General features: G+C 43.6%; 2 protein-coding genes across 5 annotated transcripts; one reads left to right on the top strand and one right to left on the bottom strand.

The window, feature by feature from the left end:
* The first annotated feature begins 1,323 nt into the window (after positions 1-1,323).
* On the top strand, positions 1,324-6,787 carry atp1b4 (ATPase Na+/K+ transporting subunit beta 4). Of its 2 annotated transcripts, none has more exons than XM_030109195.1 (9): positions 1,324-1,515; positions 1,715-1,779; positions 2,386-2,602; positions 4,094-4,222; positions 4,340-4,444; positions 4,803-5,002; positions 5,754-5,810; positions 5,898-5,990; positions 6,076-6,787. In XM_030109195.1, the coding sequence occupies exons 2-9, from the start codon at positions 1,720-1,722 to the stop codon at positions 6,235-6,237; spliced, it is 1,023 nt and encodes a 340-aa protein (XP_029965055.1). In that variant the 5' UTR covers positions 1,324-1,515; positions 1,715-1,719; the 3' UTR covers positions 6,238-6,787. The 2 variants fall into 2 exon arrangements, with proteins under 2 accessions (XP_029965055.1, XP_029965046.1); XM_030109186.1 differs by having other exon boundaries at positions 1,325-1,519; positions 1,717-1,779.
* A 1,552-nt stretch (positions 6,788-8,339) lies between these two features.
* lamp2 (lysosomal-associated membrane protein 2) lies at positions 8,340-19,620 on the bottom strand. 3 transcript variants are annotated; one of them, XM_030108366.1, is made up of 9 exons: positions 19,432-19,620; positions 17,028-17,140; positions 15,749-15,959; positions 15,495-15,656; positions 15,085-15,377; positions 14,883-15,002; positions 13,838-13,892; positions 13,581-13,751; positions 8,340-9,489 (listed from the first exon to the last, which is right to left on the bottom strand). In XM_030108366.1, exons 1-9 carry the CDS (start codon positions 19,475-19,477, stop codon positions 9,347-9,349), a joined length of 1,314 nt encoding a protein of 437 aa, XP_029964226.1. In that variant the 5' UTR covers positions 19,478-19,620; the 3' UTR covers positions 8,340-9,346. The 3 variants fall into 3 exon arrangements, with proteins under 3 accessions (XP_029964226.1, XP_029964217.1, XP_029964229.1); XM_030108357.1 differs by lacking the exon at positions 8,340-9,489 and adding an exon at positions 10,108-11,017; XM_030108369.1 differs by lacking the exon at positions 8,340-9,489 and adding an exon at positions 11,164-13,160.
* Positions 19,621-19,918: the final 298 nt, after the last annotated feature.

The raw sequence follows: 19,918 nt of genomic DNA, 5'->3' as shown, positions 1-19,918 counted from the left end.
TTCTTGCCAGTCAGCCCACTTGGTTAATGCATGTGAAAATATGATCATGAAAATATTTTACAGTCTGAATAGTGCAAGTTTTTCAACATATGCCCAAAATGTATGCTCTTCTGAACTCATACTTATGCCTTTCTTGGTTTTACAGTCTACAGTACAATAGGACACAGGCCATTATTGGCTTAAAGTCAGTTTTTTCTAAAGAAATGTATCCAAGTTGTACACACTTGAAGGTAGAAGCAGGTGTGATTTCAGTCAATCCAATGTTTTTCAAAGTGCAAATGGAAAATTTTTAATAAATCAAAGTTTTGAAATATACTGTCTATTTTAATTAATGCACTATAATGAGTTAAAGTTGGTATTTCAAATATACATTGGAAAAATGTGAAGAGGCAACCGAATTTCTTTGAAATTGCCTCAGAAACGTGGCTGATGAGAACAAAAACAGGGAGGGAAGTGGAATAAGCTGCAGATTTGTGCACAACACCAGCAGAGCTGGAGCTGGTCAACCCCCATAGTCTTTCTTTTCTGTTTAAAACTACATGTTAAGTTGTGCTTGGACGTTCTTCTTTTGAGACTTACAATACTTTGCATTCAGTTCATGTTGTCCATGGTTATTTACAAGCCGGATACTTTAGTTTTTGCTTTCTTGCAAATATATGCTTGAGTGGTAATGATTAAAAAAAAAATGGAACTGTAATTACGCGCGCAATAACGCACGGACGCACGTTTTTACCGCGAAAATGTCAAAGGGAAGATTTTTTTCCATGACGCAATTTCTCTTTTCTCTGAAAGAAGGGAAGAGAGGGAGAGAGAGAGAGAAAACAGCCCCAGAAGTCCCCCCTCTCCCACTTTACAAGGGGGTAACAGGGTGTTACGTGACCGGAGTGCAGATAGGAAGAGAGATGAGGACTACTTGAACCTCACCGGAGGAGAGCCTCTGGAAAGCAGTTGCCGCGATTCTGTGCCGATCCCCGCATCGACCGCAACTGGATTAGCGTGCACGCATGTGCAAAGACAAGCACCTTAATTGGTTTTGATCATTTCTGATTCAACTTCTAATTCGTGGCCGATATAAGCCACAGCGTGAAGTGAACAAAACAAGAGTGCGCGGGCTGTTTTCGAAGCGTGTACAGTACGCAGCCGCTCGCAGTGCCGTGTTGAAATGAGCCATAAATATTGTATTCAGGCTTTGCTTCAGCCTTGGCTTCAGTTTGGGAGACAATGGCCGGTGGTGTGCGTGTGCAGAATACAGCGCCGTGGCCCAGGCCGCTGCCAAAACGTCTCCGGGACCCAAAAAAAAGCACTTTGTATCCCACCCCCAGCCCCTCTCCGTCCACTTCATTCACTATGATGCGCGCCTAGTTGGAGGAGACTCTCCGCAGCCAGTCCCCTCCGCTTGCCTAAAACTTTCTAATGAAATCCCCAAACTCTTTTTGACACACATTCTTCTCCAGGGGGTCAAGAGGAATTTTCTGACTTATTAAACTTCTTGAAATTTTGATTGAGAAGCAAACTTCAGGTAGGTTCAACTCCTTTATATGTATTTATATCTAAATAAAATGACCATCATTACACGAGTTATCTTTTGGATTGTGGCTGAAGTTGTTTGGTTTAGCTTTCCTTGCAGAAAGTGCATGCAGCAGTGCATGTGCGGCTGGAGGACGGTGGGCAGAGTAGATGAGGTTGATCTAACAGGTACCTTTTCTCTGTGTGAAGAATATGGAGCCCAGTCCCACAGAGGGAGGCGCTGAGGAGAAGCCTGTTAAACCTCTAAGTCCTGTAAGTGTTGAGATTACATTAATTTATTATCCTTTCACCTAATGCAGAGAAAACACAGAGGAGAAAAAGTGTGTTATCCACCCGGACAGGTAAACATCACAACTGTATAGTCAGGTCGATATCAGCCTGATAAAACGACAGAGTTTGAGAAATAAGCTCATAAAACCCGACCTCTCACAGATGAAGTGACTGTGATGGCGCTCTCTGTCTCTCACGGCTCCTCTGGTGGGATCCGTGTGTCCTGGCCGGCGGATGCTGAGAGTCAGTGAGTAACATCTGGCTGTCAGAGTGACCCCTCAGCTCTGCTGTCTGCAGCTGCTGCTCCAAGCAGGAGGGTCCGCTCAGAGGAGGTCAGCTCTCCCAACGAGTGCCACAAGGTCACCAGCGGGTTTATAATTTGCAGAAACAGCGGACAGCACCGTCAGTGTGATGTTCATTAACATGCAGAGCGCTGTCTGGCAGCTTATATTATCGGTCATACTCGGATCAGGAGGCATGCCATTTTTTTCCTGCAGCAATTTGAAAAGAAAATAGGCGGACTGAAGAGCGCTCGCTGTTGAGAATATGTGTGGTGAGGGATTTTTCTCCTCTTCTTCTTTCCACCAGCCTCACAAAGTGATTCTCAAACATGGCCAAGAGCTGGAGGAAGAGCAGGAGGAGCTGGCCGAGCATCAGCCTCTAGAGCAGGAAGACCTGAACTTTGAGCGATGGAAGCGCAGGCCGATTCCCCAGAGGACGCTTCACCAGAAAATAATCGACCTGAAGAAATACCTGTGGAATGCAGAGACCAACGAATTCATGGGTCGCTCCGGAAAGAGCTGGAGTGAGTTGATGGACCAAGTGCTGCCGGGTTTGGTTTGATGCAATTGTACTGTTTTCATCCTGTGCATGTGTCCAGTAACTAAAGTTAACGTTAAAGTGTCTTCACGAAGTGTAAGAGAAAACTTGTTGTTTTTAAAAAGAATAGTTCTTTTGTCAGGGGAGTGAGAAATGTCTCTCCAGCCCAGTGATTCTGCTCACTGTGCTGCAAGTGTGTGTGTGTCCTCATCTTCAATGTTTACATAGGTGCAGGGACGATTCAGAGTGTCCCGACAAAAACAGACTGCCTGGGGACGTGTCCCCAGCGGGAGCGCGCTGTTCCGGGCCTCGCATTGGCCAGGAATCACATTCCTCCACATCTTACCATGCTTTCCACAGCCTCTTTCCCAAAGCCTGCGCGACCTCGGCGCTGACCTTATCATGCTCACGGCCCCTCGGTTGCAGTAAAACACGTAGAGATGCTCACATCTTTTTTTTTTTTTAGTGCCCACAGCCAAACCGAGTTTCGGCTCTGGCAAACTTTTTGGCAGAAGCAACCGTTGAGTCAATGGTGATGGAGCAGCCTGTCAGTATGCCAGGGTAGTTGCTGTGTGACGCCGTTGAGCCCCCTCCCTCAGATCCACTGCACACAATGGCAAACATGATCCAACCAAGTGGAGAGAGAGAGGAGGGAGAGAGAGAGAGAGATCAACTGAAGAAATGTGTGTGTTACTTGCACAAGCTGTACCGGCGGACCTGCCGGCAGGCCTCAGAGCTGATTTCAGCTGCATAACCAGTGAGTGCACTCTTGAGGAAGAGTGGGGGCCCATGTGTCTGCCGAAGAAAGGCCCTGAGTTGAAGCCTGTGCTGTGTGTCCTGTGAGACGAGTGTGTAAGAGGGGACACAATACCAGAGAGGGGTGTTTGGGGCTCCTTGGAGCTGGCTGGGCCTCTATGGCTGCAAAAGACCTTCACTACGATGGCAACCGGAGGTTCACTGTGTTCCTGAGTGAAAGGACAGCTGGGAGAATTCTCACTGAGCTCAAACAGAAAGGCCTTTGTGGCTCCGGGGACGCAAGGCTGGCTGCAGCTAGTCCCCTGTGAAATTGCCCGCACAGCAAAAGCCATTTAATTTAGGGCACGTTTAGCTTGATTAGTTGCTAATGGACTGTTAATTGAAGATTGCAGGACAATGCCAGTTCTCAGGATTTCCTTCTCACATTCAGTCAGTACAGTTGGTTTTATAACTAAACTATTGGACTTGCCTGCAGCTCCAGATACGAAGCAGGACGGTGCTTTTGTATGAGTAAACAAATTAGTGACCACTTCGATCAAGGACAGTAGCTGGAGTCCAGACAGACCACACAGTCTGAGCAAAGCCGGGGTTTTAATGTTGGCTCATTAGTTCCCTTCACTCAGATCAGACGCCATTCAGCCGGAGACGCGTCGTCCTGTTATGTAAGACACTTTCGTGTCAGAAAATATTCACCACTCATTTTTCTTCCTCTCCCTTCCAGGCCTCATCCTCCTCTTCTATGCTGCACTTTATATATTTCTGGCAGCCATGTTTGGCGGCTGCTTGTTTTGCCTCATGTGGTCTATTAGTCCCTACCATCCCACCTTCAACGATAGAGTCATGCCACCAGGTAAATATAACCCAGGACCACTGCACCTCGCCCTCAGCCATCGCCCTCCGGTCCTTCCGCCTGTCGCTTCTCCCTGAGTGTCGGCACAGTTGACTGTCTCTGCGTCTCCACTGGCAGGTATGACGATGGCTCCGCACCTAGAAGGCCACGACATCCACTTCAACGCGTCCGATCGCAAGTCCTGGAAGAAGTACGCCCGGTCTATGGACGAGCACCTACGACGTGAGTGGCTGCCGACGTGACCGTCGGGGGAGATCATGTCGGAAACGGGAGGGCAGACGAGTTTGTTTGAAACGAAACAGACGAGCAACGAGTTAATCCTCATCTTTTGCTACCTTTGTCCCCCTTTTTCCATTCGGTTCCTGCAGGGCATGCTGGGAAGGGAAGCCTCTTTGTGGGCAGAGGGCAGCCATTCACTGCATTTTTTTTTCTTTTTTTTTTTTTTTTTCACGCCCAGCTTTTGTGCAGCTTCCTTAATCAAAGGCCTGAGTCTGGCAGGGCACTGCTGTTGCAAAGGTTTATTTATGCTCCCCTTTTCTTTCTCCCTCCCTCTCGCTTTCTCTCTGCTCTGCATTTTCAGCGTACAACGACGTCGTTCAGGACAGGAAGAATATTCGCTGCACAGAGGACTCCTACTTCATGCAGGATGACCTGGAGGAGAACGCAGAGCGCAAGGCGTGTCAGTTCAAGCGGTCCTGGTTGGGCGACTGCTCGGGGCTCAAGGACTCCACTTATGGCTATTCTCAGGGAAGGCCATGCATCCTCCTCCGAATGAACCGGGTAAGATTAGCTCTGGTTCTCCTGAAACATGACGGCAACCAACCAGCATAGCGCAATGCCCTGTCAAATGGAAAAATAAATTTACAATTAACATTTGCAACTTTGCGTGTAATTCACAATATATTCAATATAAAGGGAAATTTATTAAAGACATCATCCAGCAGTCACCCTAAAAGGCATTTTTCTAGATTGTGAGATGAAGCTGCAGTCGTCAGCAGTAAGAAAACATCCACAGACAGGCTGAGACGGCCACTAAGAATAAATATGATTTCAAAGCAGACTGGGAGGCCTCAAAAGAGATTGATGGTCTGATCTCGAGGGAAAAAGCTCGAGAAAAGAAAACAGTGCAACCAGGAAGGTTAAAATAGTGATTATATTCAAAGATTTGCATCCAGCTATCTTCTAGATCACTTTATGCAGTTCAGGGTGGCAGTTATACATAAAAAATAACATCTTTGTCAGTGATATCTTAAAAAATTATTTGCAAGCAGTAAAAACTCTGCATCTTCCATTCCTCTGTGAAGTCAAGCGTACTCATATTCACGCCTACATTTCACCAAATCATTTCAGGTGCATGTCTTTAACCTGCAGGAGGAGAAAAAAACCTGCATATACAGTGGGAACTTACAAACACCACACAGAAAATACAAAAAAAAATGTCAAAACAGATAAATATTTCCTTTGGATGAGTCTTGATGTATTTCACTGTCGATGGCCTGACTTTTCCCTGATTCTTCTTGCTTTTGAATAGATTCTTGGTTACTTACCCGGCCAGGGAAAACCAATAAATGTGACTTGCGAAGTGAAGGTACTGCAAGCAACATCTTCACTTTTGCCCTTAGTTTTAGCTACATGTCTGAAAACGTGGCGGTTGAATGCCTGTCACCTCTTGCAGAAAGGGCCGCCGGAAGCGATGGGATCGATCCAGTTTTTCCCCAAAAGCATTTTCGACATGAAGTACTACCCGTACTACGGGAAGCTGAGACACGTGAGTGAGACGCCCTCCTCCGCTGCGAAACTGCAGCGCCCGTCAGGTGTTGACTGGGTTTTCGTCTATTTCTTTGGGCTCTCAGGTGAACTACTCTTCGCCGGTGGTGGCCGTGCGCTTTGCGTCGGTGCAGTACGACACTCACATTCAGATCCAGTGCAAGCTGAACGGAAAGGGCATCATCAACGATTCGCCCACTGACCGCTACCTGGGCAGCGTGACCTTTTCCCTGGAGGTCGGAGCGTAAAGGCCGGCAGCGCTCCCGTCCCAAATGCGTTGAACCATTATTTTCCGTGACATACATATATATATATATATATAATCCCCCCCTCCACCCCCCACACCTCTCCTCATCTGTGAAACAAAATTCTCAGAAAGTAGATATTTACTCTTGTGTGTGTGTTGTGTCTTTGTATTTTCGGGCGTGCTACTGGCACCTGCACCCACAACGAACAGTGCTGAGCACGGGACGAGTGCGTAGAGCGGGCTACGATTCAATTCCTGATATTTTGTAATGATTAGCAAGATTAATCAAACTAAATTACTCTCCGCCCAATAGTTAGCACCTCTGGCTATGCAAATCCAATTAAAACGTTAATAGGATGTTAGAAATCTTTTTGTTTTTTTGGGTTAGATTATGGTTTTGTGTGCACATTTTTGTGGGGGGGAAAAAGTGTACTAATTTTTTTTTTTTTTTGCATTATATTTTTCGAACATGTATATTGTAAGACTTCAAAGAACTATCATGCAAACACTGAAAGCAGGACTTGTACTGTACTTACACAGTAAAAAAAAAAGACAATAATAAATGCAAATACACAATTACTATATTTTTGTTGAGTAGAGCAGAATTATTCACTTATGGTCAAGTATCACAAGCCACTTCTTTCTTTTGTAAAAAAAAATATTTGCTTTTGAAAAATGAAATACTACATAAGACTGATCAATAAAGAGACATACTGTACTGTGAAATAGTTTGTGAAAGGTCTGTACTGTTTTAAAAATATAACTGTTATTATTATTTTTTGGTAGTATTAATCCTGCCTGAACTGTGCTACTAAACTTGGTTTCGATGTTGTATTTATTCCTATTATAGCACTTATAATAAATACAATGTTCTGGTACGTACTGTAAGTTTTCTTGGACTAATTCACCCTTTTGGACAATCAAAGACAACAAAAAAAAAAAAGAAAGAAAAGATTTTAACACAAGTGATTTCTACAATTTTCAATGGAAAAATGTATTTAATGTAGTTGAGATTTTTAATTCATGATAATTTTAACTCATTATGGCTGAAATCATTACATTACCATAGCCTATGAAACCAATTTTGCACACTTCTCTAAGTTTTCCATGAAGTGGGTGACAGGTTAGTGACTCACTGCACCATCATGTGGTGCAAGGTGTTTTTACAAGATTGGACGAGCAACTCATAAACCTCAGGATGCATCTCTGCTAATTTCGAACATTTTAAACTTTAAGATCTATCCATCCATTCTGGCTTTTTGGTGTTTTTATCCAATTAACATTCGGTGAAAGGCTGCTACATCCTTTTAATGCAACACAGAGACAGTAAACCACACACTCCCGCACCAGTAGACAACTTCTAATCCATAATCTGACCTCAAGATACCTAAAAAAAAACCCCGCCTTGGAATACAATGAAAACTATGTTTTCATTACTTTATAAACCTAAATAAACATGTCTCAGGCTACAGATAACCAAGGCTTAGTAATAATCCAAAACTACATGAATAAGTGTGATATTTTATGTGCAGCATGGTGAGGATATCCCATTTTTATATTTTTTTACTGATTTTTGCATAGAGCTCATTCAGCATGAAGATGAGTCAATGAGCTAGTTTGTTTCTAAACAGAGTTGCAAACAGCAAATCAAACTTTCTCAGGTATGTTAAAAGGAGTGTTAGGACTGGATGTTGTTGTTGGATCAAAACTTAAATTTCCACAGTTTAAGATGTGTTTCAGAGCAGAAGGTCAGGCCGATATAAACGTTCTTTCATAACATAACAGATAAAGAACCTGTGGGGAAGTCGGTCAGTGGCGTAGCGTTCAACATGTTCACTTCTAACCACTAAAGAGAAGTCGATCCTGAGTTTAAGTCTGAGCGTCGCGCTGCAGGTTAATGATTGCAGGGATAACAGTTTCTTCAGAACAGCCTTGCTCAGCACTGCTTGACCTGGAGGTCAGGTCACGTTACTTTTTTTTTTCCCTCCCATTTGCCAGGAAAACATATACCAGGTTATAAAAAGCTTGAGGACGTCTCGTTCGCAGCCACTTGTTGATCGTCTGAGTTGATCCCAACACAAGAAGAATGACAGTGATACAAAACAAGAACAGAGTTTTATTTAATTTGTTCCCCACTTGTGTTTGAACAAGTTCATCGCATCACATTCTTCATCAGATGGAGTCAAACTTCAAGCAAGCAACTCAAGAGGTGCACAACAGAAAAATAAAAAAAGGCACGAGACTGTTGGGGAGTGATCGACGGTACCGGGATCACACGGATGAAATGAATCCAGCTCACAAATACAACTCACGGGTTTTAAACTGCGCCTGCAGACGACTATTATGAACAATCACACAGGGGGAGGTGGTGTGTTCTTGGATCGGTGCAGGCCATACATTCAAGAAAGTAAGAATCCGGGCTCTTCTTAAACGTGAGTGAAACAAACATCATGCACTTGGGAGTAAAGAAAACAAACCTGGTCCCGATGCTGGTAAAAGTTTCATTATCGTCCCTTTCATTGAAGCTACGAGTAAGTGAGTAAATGTGCAACGAGTAGGAGGTTCATTCCATTTGTGTTACATGGAGGTTAAATAATTACTGAGGAAGTGTCTCTGTAAGCTTGCTCGTACATTCACGTCATCAAAAATCAACGTCATTCATTCTATACAAGAGAGTCATTTACACATATACTATTGTACAGCACGGAGGCCGAGAGCGAAAAGCCTCTCGGGGGGGAGGAGGAGGAGGAGGATGGGGGAGTTAGGTCTCAGAGGGGCAGAGGTGGACTGCTCGCCACAGCCAGGAAATTTTAGTTTTTAAAAACATGCAATCTATAATCAAACGATGCGATATCGATCATACATGTTTGGGATTTCTTGATTCCGTCATTAGCATTAAAGCAGAACAAAGGGCGACTTGTCGGGGATGAGTCAGAATTAAGCTGGAGGGTAAATTTTTGGAGTTGCTGCCTCTCATAAACGAAACAAAACAAAAAGAAAAAGAAAACTGAAAGGTAAATCAGGGAAAGCTTTGGATGATCTGATCGGAAAGAGGCGGGGGTGTTTTTTTTAAGAAGAGGAGGATGAGAGGCGGAAGCAGCAGGGTGGGATTATACGGACTGGTAGCCAGTGCGACTCTTCCTCCGACCGATCAGGTAAGAGATAAGCACAAGGATGATTAGGAAGCTGAGCGCCACGCCCACTGCTATGGGCACCAAAAAGCTCAAATCAGAGTCCAGGAAGCATTCCTCAGCTGACAGACAAGACAGAGAGAGACACAGAGAGACACGGAGGGTTAGTGGTGCAGCAGAGAGGTTAGAGACACGAGCCAGAGCAGCACGAACACAGCAGAAACCTACAGGAGGAATCAGCCGTGTGACTGTAGTGTGGATAAGAGGAGAGGCTTGTTAAATACAGCTAGCAGAAAAACAAACAAATCACCATTATTGGACATTAACATTAAATTCAGGCAGAATGTTTGAAGAGATTTTGGAAAAATTCCCTAAAATACATGCCGAGTCAGATGAGAGAACGGGAACCTCCAACGCCTCTTTTGAGTTTGAGGCCGAGTGTAGCTTTAAGAGAAACTCATCATTTTAAAAGGAAATCGCCAAACACCTCTGAAGATTAAACAATTTTTGGCACTTTTGTCAAAATTAGATACGCTCATGTCAAGAAAAACAAACCAGTCTAGATCAGACAACTGATATTGAGAAGTATGAGTTCAGCTTTAAGGTCATGTTGAGGCCAATCTGAGGTTTTAGAGAGGAGCGCCGCAACAAATTCTTCCTTCCAGAAACAATCGTTTGACGACCAAGGGAGAAATACATGTTGGGGTCCAACACCAACAGTTTTAAAATTTAGCATAAGCATGATGAAATGTTGAGGATAAAAATGAAATGTGAAGAACAGAATTTTTTTTTTTTTTTTTTACTTCAGTCTGAAATTGTAAAATATGTTTTTCCTGTTACATCCAAAAATACACTCCTGAGTTAAGAAATTTAAAAATCTCAGAGCAGCTTTGTTTGTGGACAACAGTGTCAGTGACAACCACTCCCATTAAGAGCAAATCGTATCAGGTTTAGTGTCAGAAGCTAAATCAGAGGCGGAGGCCGACCTGCACCAGGGTCAGGTGAACCGTTTCAGGCATGAGGACGTTCGAACTCATCTGATGCCACTCTTCCACTGCACAGCAGAACCTCGGCTCGATCCGCCTTTGCACTGCTAGATGGACCAGAGTACCCGTTAACCTCCCGACGGGGCATACGGGGGATTCTGTAGATAAAGTCTGGATCCTCTGCTTTCACAGGTATTTATTTAACCCTTTTTGAGCCGAGATGCTTGCAGCTATGTGTCACAAAGTGTTGACTGAATTGCGAACTGACAGAAATATAATTGAGCCGAGGCGGCGCCATGTAGTAGAGGAGTGGCGTAACTCAGCATTTAAAACAAAAAAGAAAAAAAAAAAAAAAAAAACACAGGCACCAAAATACAGTCAGTCACCAGCACTAAACACTACATGGAAACAAAGATACAACACACAGTAGTCATTTTTCCACTATTAGTCAAAGGCAGCGAGTCAGACAAGGCAGCGACTATCCTCCGTATAGCAGAGCGCTCTGCGTGAGGCGGCGTTTAAGAGAAAGACTCGTAGCCGGTGGCCATGTTTCTCTTTCGCCCGATGAAATACGCCAGCAGAACAATAAGAATGAGAACAAGCAGGGCAACTCCGACAGCTATGGGGACAAGGAAGCTCTCCCCATCAGCCTGGCAATCCTCAGCTAGACGGGAGTGAAGAGAGCAGAGAGGTGAATGTCCCACAGGCCAACCAGAGGAAAGCAAAACTCAAAACTTTTAATGTCAGCTGAAAGAAAGGAGCGGTGACTGGAAAAAAGGATTTCAAGATGCATGAACATTTACTCGAGTGTCAGAGAGCAGCAACTTTATTTCCACAGATCTTACAAATCTAAAAAAAGCTCCATCCACACAATGTGAAATCCATGTTTTTTTTGTTTTTTTTTTTTACAGCTAACAGCATGAGATAATGATGAGACCAGCAGTCGTTTGTTTTTCATATGACACATGAACTGAGATGATTTTGCAGCACAGATTCCCTTTAGCTGAAAAAAAGGGGGGGGGGGGGGGAAGAGGACGTGCAATTTTCTCCACCAGCGGAGGAGGATTTAAACAAGCCAAAGCGAGCGGTCATCAGCGAGTTGCTGAACCTGGAGAACTCCTTCGTCGTGGAGACGAAGCCTGTCAGACGGTTTGTTAAAGAACTGGTGCTGCAAAAGCATCCTCAGGAGGAAGGCAACGGAATTTTATACAAAGCTGAGATACACAGGGCAGCGACAATCACCAGCAAATCAACACGAAGCTGTGGAGTGATGAGAGCTCCTACACAAGCTCCACGTTTAACAGCAACTTCACAACATCTGCAGGCTGCATGGAGCGAGAGCCAAGCGACAATATACAGCTTCCACCAACTTCCTGTTCTGACTTAACCACTTCAAATATGATAAAACCACAGATCAGCTGAGCTTTAAAGGGAACAGAAACGGTTTTGATTTACTTTCGCTGAAAGGGGCACAGGTTCACCGATTTATGTCCGTCAAAAGACTCCAGGAACTTGATTTTAAAGCCTCTCCTCAAAATGTATTTTCTTTTTTTTCTTGTGGCTCCGATAAGCAGCTGTACCTTTTCTCTTAAGCTCCCTCCGTTTGTGGTTCAAACCAGAAACAAATGAAGGCAAAGGAACCTTGTTTTCCTGAACTTCTCCATCTTAATGCAGCTCAGACCTTCACACAGGTGAGATTAACTTGACAGCGCCCTCTACAGGTAAAGAGTGTCTTAGTGCATTTTGCTGTAAATATCCTTGAGTTTTCTCCACTCAGTAAATATCTACAGTTATACTATCCCTTTTCTACATTTAATGCCAAATGTCTTCTGTGGAAAATTAGAAAACAAAACAAAAACTTAACACTCTGGCAGGAACGTGTGTGTTAAACAACACGGTCTCGTTTCACGTCAGACTGGAGCCACATAAACGGGACAAAAATCCAATGTTTCTCCTGCTCTACAGGGGCAAACATAGGCTGTTATAAAGCTGATTTATTTCCTCAGACAACTTCACAAATAGAAAACATTCAACTTTTTTTTATCACTAAAAATATAGAAAGCTTTTCGACCCCGTCGCTTTGAATTATGAAGAAATATTGCTGTGAAGATTATCTGAATAATTGTGGGGATGAAACGTCAAACCAGAAATGTGCACAAAAATTAATGGCAAAAGGAACAAAAAAAAAAAAAAAAAAAAAATCAAGGGAATGTCTGCTGAGCAAGTGCAGGATCCAGCAGAAACAAACAAATCATCTCACACAGTGTGCTGTGTGTGTGTGTCAGACGTTTCCAACGTCTTATTGGTGTTACACTCACATCGACCTGGAGGCTGCTGTGGATCCTGCACTTGCCCATGAACAACAAAGCACAAAACAAGACGAGACATCCAGATAAAACAAGAAAAAAATGAACACAAACACACAGGGGGGGGAGGGTGGAAACAAGTCTGGTCCTTTCTCTCAAAAGTATTTGCTGATCCGAGACCATCGACGTCGCCTAGTGATCAATTAATTTAGCATCAACAGACGGAAAAATCTAATTATCCAACAGCTTTGTTTTATTTATTCCTTTAACTAAGAAAAGCCAATAAAGATACTGTCCACGAAGGCCAAGGACCAGACTTGAGAGCCCCACAACATTTCCACGTCGACTGCAAAAACGGGATTTAAAGGGTCTGATATCCAACATAAGTCTTTCTTCGACCAATCACGTAAGCGATCACTACAATGAGAATCAAGCCAGCCAGAGCAGCGCCAACAATGATTGGGACTAAGATGCTGGTGTCATCCAATGAACATTCATGGGCTGCAGATAAAAAGAGAGTCAGTCAACAGGTGGGAAGAAAAAGTCAGCTTTCTCCATCTTCAAACACATCTTCAGCTGTCTGCTATAAACCAACGCCTCAGGCAGGACGATCAACTCAACATCAAGTTCAGCTGCTCTCACCTGCTCACTTTAAGATAACTTCCTATCATGTTGTAGAAACACATTCAATAACATACTTTGTAGAAATTAAGTAACATCAGTAAACATCACTCAAATATCTTCATTCTGTCTGTGAAATGCTGAGATTCCTTCACATTCTTCCTCTATATTTACTGTAACAAACTTGAGCTGCCTTATCATTGAAAGACCTTTGGCAACAGAGCTTTTATTGGTCGTCAAATAACCAAAAAAGCTCCAGAGCCTGGTATTAACTCAAAGGTGAACGAGAGAGAAACCCACCTGTGCTGAACAGTCCCTTCTTGACGCCGAACGGCTGCACCTGCACCTCGAAGGTGGAGAGATGGAACTCCTCGGAAATGGTGAAGTTCTGCTCCTTGTTGCACATGTAGGAGCTTCCCAGAGCCGCCTCCCACAGGCTCAGGCTGGCGTTGCCCTCGGACAACACGCTACCTGTAAACACACACACACACGTGTCTTGGTGTTGGGTTTATTTCTCTGTGTGGCGAGTGCAAGTAAATGCAAATGCTTCAAGTTACCAGAGCTTGTCTTTACGGTGACATTCAAAGTGTGGAGGCGGAATTTCTTTGTATCCTGTTAAAAAAAAAAAAGAAGGAGAAGAAAGTGTTGAACTCCAATAATGTATTTGGATCCATTTCAATCTGCACGATGACTAAACTGACTCACTCCCCTCATTCATAAAACAAGCACTTCCCTTCTCTGCTTGAGACAAATCTAGCCACTTCCTGTCTGCAGAGTTATATAATGTTCCTGATTCAGCCTTCCCCCAAAACACAAATCCACAGACTGACTGTCGATAGTAAAGCTATCTTTCCACACACTGTTTTTATGCTTTCAATCTGGGTGTTAAACCATTAACCACAATCAACACTGGTGTGAAGAGGCGACGCAGCAGTTCCATCATTTAGAAGAAGGTAACCGTGCAACAAAACACAGGTGGGGATCATTTCAGCTCCGCTTCACAATTGTAAACAGACACTAAATCCACCTTTAACTGCATCTGGTTTACAATATTTTTTTGTGAGTGTGGACAAAATCTGCATTTCAGGTTAATATTTGATTTTTAATTACCCAGAGGCTGAATGCAGTGGTAAACAGATGGACAAAGTTGAAACATTCACCAGAAGTATAGAGGAGTGGATTGGCTTGGAGAGATCATTACCAATTCTCACTTCCAACTTTAAAACATGATAAAACCACAAGTTCAAAAGATCAGGTAGGAAAAATGTGGCCTAGGCGAGCCTGGTTTGAGCAATAGAATGTCTCTGTTCAAAGCCTCTGTGCTGACCTTCAGTCAGGTTATCTTTAAAGACAATAAAACAGGAATTCAGTGTGTGTTAAGACAGATTCAGTCTGTTCTGGAAAATTGAACAAGAAGCGAACTTTAAAATGTTGGGGCTTATCGGGAAGTCTTTATTAAATTGACCTAACACAGGGAACGTTCCTGTTGAGTTAATTTGGTTTCGATTTAATTTTCCCAAATATAAGAAAAGGCTATTGTAAAAAAGGTTCAGGAGAACATCATGTTTCCTCAACGGAGAGACCGAACAGAATGGCGCTTACATTGATGAAGGTGAACACCAAGGTCACTGGGCCGGACTCCAACATGAGCTCGCTGCTGTTGACTCCGCACGATCCAGACATTTGGGCCCCGGTGGGTTCAAAGTTCATCTCCTCGAATTTCTGAGTCAAAGAGAAGAAAATCAGGTGATCTGCGCATCGAGAAGCCGCTCGGCGCTGCAGCGGTTTGTGTTCACGGACGTACGTCTCCTTGCTTGTAACCGATCCGCAGACCGAACTTGGCCAGCAGGCAGGCTTCGGTCTGGTTGGGGGCTTTGACGGAGTAATTCCCGGTCTTGGGGGTGGGCAGGGGGGGCGTTGGGGTGGTGGGAGGGGCGACGGACGTGGTGTTTGTGGGTGGCGCTGCAGTGGTTCCGTTGCCGGCAGGAGTAGGGGCGACGGTCGTGGCGTTTGTGGGTGGCGCTGCAGTGGTTCCGTTGCCGGCAGGAGTCGGGGTGGGAGGAGCGGCTGTGGGTTCATCGGCGGGACAGGAGGTTACTGCCAGGGGAAGACAGAGAAAAGACCGTCAAATGGGGAAAAGAAAACAAAAAACAAAACAAAAAAGAAAACTTGAGAGAAAGCCTGGATGAGAGGCGTCGACCCATCTGCACTCACCGTCTTCACTCTTGCTGCCATTGGTGATGAACGCCTGGATGAGCACGTTCCAGAATGTCATGTTGACAGATTCTCCCTGGATCGTTTCTCGGCTGTTGCAGGAGTAGCAGGTATCCAAGGCGACCTGAGTGACTGGCAGCGCAAACGTCACCGTCGCTGTTTCTACAAATTAATAAAAGAAACATGTGAGTAACAGTCCTTCATCGGCGTGTATCTTCTTCCTGATGGACTGTGAAGCGGGACGTGGAAGTTACCCTCTGAGACCGAGTTATTGAAGACGGTGGAGTCGTTGAGATTGTAGGAGAACGAGATCAGGTCTGCCTGGTAGCTGCCGCTGCTCGCCGAGAAGTTCACGCTGAACGAGTGTCCGTCTCCGAAGTTAATCTTCAGGGTCGACTTCTCGCTGTCGCATGTGCTTCCTTCTGATGTGACTTTTTCAGGAAGTTCAAACGCAACAGTTTGACTCTGGAAGAGAGCACGGAATAAAACATGAATAACCAAGTTTTACAACCCATTATCTAAAGTGAAAATCCTAAAATTAAACATCACTTAATGATATTGAAGCAAATAATTCCTTCCTAAAAACAAAGCTGCATAACAGCAGATAAAATAGATGAAAACAAAAAAAAAAAAAAAAAGAGAAGAGAAATCTATTGACAGATTTAGAAATCAGCAGCAATGTGAACATTTGTGTAAAAACTGAAATAAATACTCAGAAAACATGAACACCTAAAGAAAAACAAAAATCAACATTTAAAAAGCCACTTCGACAAAAACTAAGAAGGCTTTTTGAGAAAGTTAAGTTTTAAAAATGAGGTTGGAGTTCCTCAGGCTGCAGTGCTCTGGCACTTAAAGGGCCTTTACTTTTAGCTGGTTCTGTCGGGACTGTTGGCCGAGGATCTCAGGTTACCAACAGTTCTGTGAGGGTGTCACGGCTCTGATAAATATTCTGGAGCTCAGCCATGCAGGCCTTTTAAAAATGAAACACTCAAATAAATCATAGCATTGAATAAAGGCCACATGCTCTCTGCAGCTTTTAGCACATTTTCAGGCTGATGCTTGTTCTCTTCTGCTGCTGCGTTACTAACACACAGCTTCCATCTGCTGCTCATTTCTGGCTCTTAGTGCGAGTTCATGTACCTGCTCCTAACATAACAGCAATAATTTCATTAATTTGTGATTTTAACTCGAGTGTCTCCCCATTTTTGCTGATTGAAGCTGCTATAATTCCAAATATCACGACTTGAATTTGACACGAAATCCCCACAAAGGCTCCAAACAATTGCAGGATATATGCCAGGAAAGCACACGGTGTGAAATGCTGAGCAGCTGGAATACGCTTGTCATGTAGCGACTCCTCTTATTTCCCCTTTTCCAGAAGGACGAGCGTATCAAGAAGCCATGTGATGGTCGGGCTGCTTTTGCCGCCTGATAACAGTGCAGCACTTTCATTTCAGAAGAACTCCACTCCTTCAGGCAAGAACACTAAATATATAGTTTGTTGCACTGGTGTGACTAAGACCAGACACCCACCTTGTTGCCGGTTACTTCATAGGAGACGGAGAAGCGGAGCGTCAGATTGGCGAAGAGGCACAACTTGTCATCTTTAACGACGCTCACCTGAGTGCCACATGACAGCTGGAACACTAAAAGTGAAAAGAAATACAAGTTCTCGGTTAATTATTAACAGGAAGTAGCAGTCAGCATTCTAGAAGTATCATCATGACAAGTGCAAACATGCAGGCTTCTTATTCATCCGTCTCGCATGCACACAAACGTGTCACTATGAGGCGTCTTGTAGAGCTTCATACCAACAAAATTCGTCGTGTTGGTGCTGGACAGGGAAGTGCCGCTTTAGGCTCCCACCTGACATTAGATGGGTCACCAGACAATCACAGACCAGATACTGAAATACCCCACAAACACTGACACGCTTATCCTCCGCCGCTTCTCTGTGAGCTCACACAGCCAAACACTGCCGCTACTAAGAGATACACCCACCACCACACTGCAGCTGTGCTCAGGCCCAACAGTCAACGGAGACCCAACAACACACAGAGCCTTGACGACGCACAGGCCGTGTGATTACGAGCAAAATACAAAAGACCACGTAGTTTACCAGCGCACAACAAGAGGGTTATGAGGTCCATTTAGATGAATTACAGCCAACAAACAGACCTTATCCTGAGCAGTGCTGTGATCAGCGATGAATTATTGTCATCACATGCACTGTACAATACAGTCAACCTTGAGAACTATCCAGGCAAATGCATAAAGACGTCATTAAATTACCACAATAAAGACTAAATAAAAATATATGGCATGTAGGAATAAATCACATGCACTCCTCAAGCTCCCATTTATTATGTTGTAAATGTTCATTTACACAAGTCACAAAAGCCTTACCACATGGCACAAACTGGCACGAAATAGACTATCAGCATGTTTAATGTGGCAACATAGGTGGAATTCCGGATAAGATTATACACTCTGGTATCTTTTCAAACTAAAGATGAACTTTCCAGACCAACTATGAAAAAAATATATAAGTAAAAGACGATGTCAGCAGAGAAACTATCAACTACAGTCAACAATTCACACAATTTAGGTAGTTCTTCAGGAAAGAAGAAGAAAAAAAAAACAACCAATCTTTCCAGGCTGGGCTGAGATGAAAACAGTGCAGATCCTCCAAACTGGTCAAATCTAATCTAGCATGTTCCAGAAATGGGGCTAAAGATCACACCCAGCACAGTTTATGATTGTGAACCTTGTATTAAGAAAAGAACATATTTTCTACATCAAAAAAGGTGAATTTGCGAAAAACGATTGTAGATGACCTTGAAGAAAGTTCAACGTTTGAAAGAAAAATGTCAGCAAAAAAGCGGGACAGGCGGAGGATGAAAGGTAGTGAATATATTAACATTTCTATTGGTTTTTCATCACTGGGATTATGAATAACGAAGAATTCTTTAACTAGCTGGGCATTAAAAACAGAATAAACCGAAGAGTATGTGCAAATGATTTAAATTGACAGCGAAAAAGTGAAACTACGAAAAGAGAAGTTTCGATTCTAAATTAGGTCAAAGCAGCAACAAGGGAGTCTCATTATTTAACAAAGGGTAGAGCCTAAATATTCGTGCCATGATTACGAAATTAAAACACTAAACTATTCCACGTTTCCGCACTTTAAGCTGTTTCTGTGTGAGGCTAACGTTCGTGTCCGAGCTGCGCTGTCACGTGCAACTTACTGTAAACTACCCGATGGATGCTAATGCTAACAGCTAACAAGAAGCTACCGTATTTTTTACTCTATCGGCTCAGTTTCAAATGCACAATTTGTCTCTCTCTATCCTCAAACATGTTTGTTCACTCGCATCTAGCAGCCAGTCCGACTTGGCTGATGTTTGGCTTCATTATCAACTTGAACTTTCCAAACAAACATTGCCCAATGAGCTAGCTAACAGCTAAGCTAGCTAGCGGGCGACATTTGCCCACAACAGTGAGTGAACATGGAGCGAGGTTAGTTTCATAACTATTGCTGGGGTTGTCAGCCAAATCCGAGAGATCGTTTGGTTTCTTGCCGTTTCCGTGAATACATAAGCCGCGGCGTTTGTGCGAGAGCTGCATGCAATCGTCTCAATTTTATGTTGACGTAGGTAACAATTAGCAGAGAAGCTACAAGAGCAGAACATCACGACCGGAGAGCGCCATTAATCATACCGAGATTTAGTGACAGCTCAAGATCTGAGGAGCAAAAAAACCCCGAAATCACACACAGTTATGTCTCTAAAATAAAACTCCACCGACTACTAAAAAAAATATCCTTGAATAAATACAGCTTTCGACAGCTGCAGGCCTCGACGAGGAGAGAAGTTTAATCACTTCCCAGAAACGATTTATTTTCTCATTTTGCATTTACTCCGGTGGATCTACATACCGGCTCCAACCGCGATGAGTACAACCAGTGCAGCGTTCCGGGACATGGTTGCTGGTTTAGCCTCGGAGCGGAGAGAGGATGAGGACAGCCGTCTGGGAGGCTCGGTGTGCGGTGTTTGGGAAGAGGACGCTCCGCCGGCTCGACCAGGAAATGGAAGTCATATGACTGGCAGCACGAGCGTGTCAGAGCAGAGCCCCGCAGGTCCGCCCGTTTTAATCTCTCTCGGTCTCAATTAGGATTCAGATTTCAAATAAATATAGGATTTTCACAGGATATGCTTGAAACTTTGTATTTAATATGAAAATATGGAGATTTTAAGTAATGTATCCAAACCTATCTTCAAAATACAATTATTTAAATTGCAACAAGAAACAGGATTCCTCCTAAAAAAAAAAAAAAAAAAAAAAAAACTTAATTAAGTGTAAAAGGATTTAGATAATCTTTTTCTAAAAAAAAAAAAAAACCCTGAAGATGCTGTTCAACTGTT

This window comes from Salarias fasciatus, chromosome 2, assembly GCF_902148845.1.
Source record: "Salarias fasciatus chromosome 2, fSalaFa1.1, whole genome shotgun sequence".
In the NCBI taxonomy this organism is placed as follows: Eukaryota; Metazoa; Chordata; class Actinopteri; order Blenniiformes; family Blenniidae; genus Salarias; species Salarias fasciatus.
This window is presented reverse-complemented; position numbering and strand designations above follow the sequence as displayed.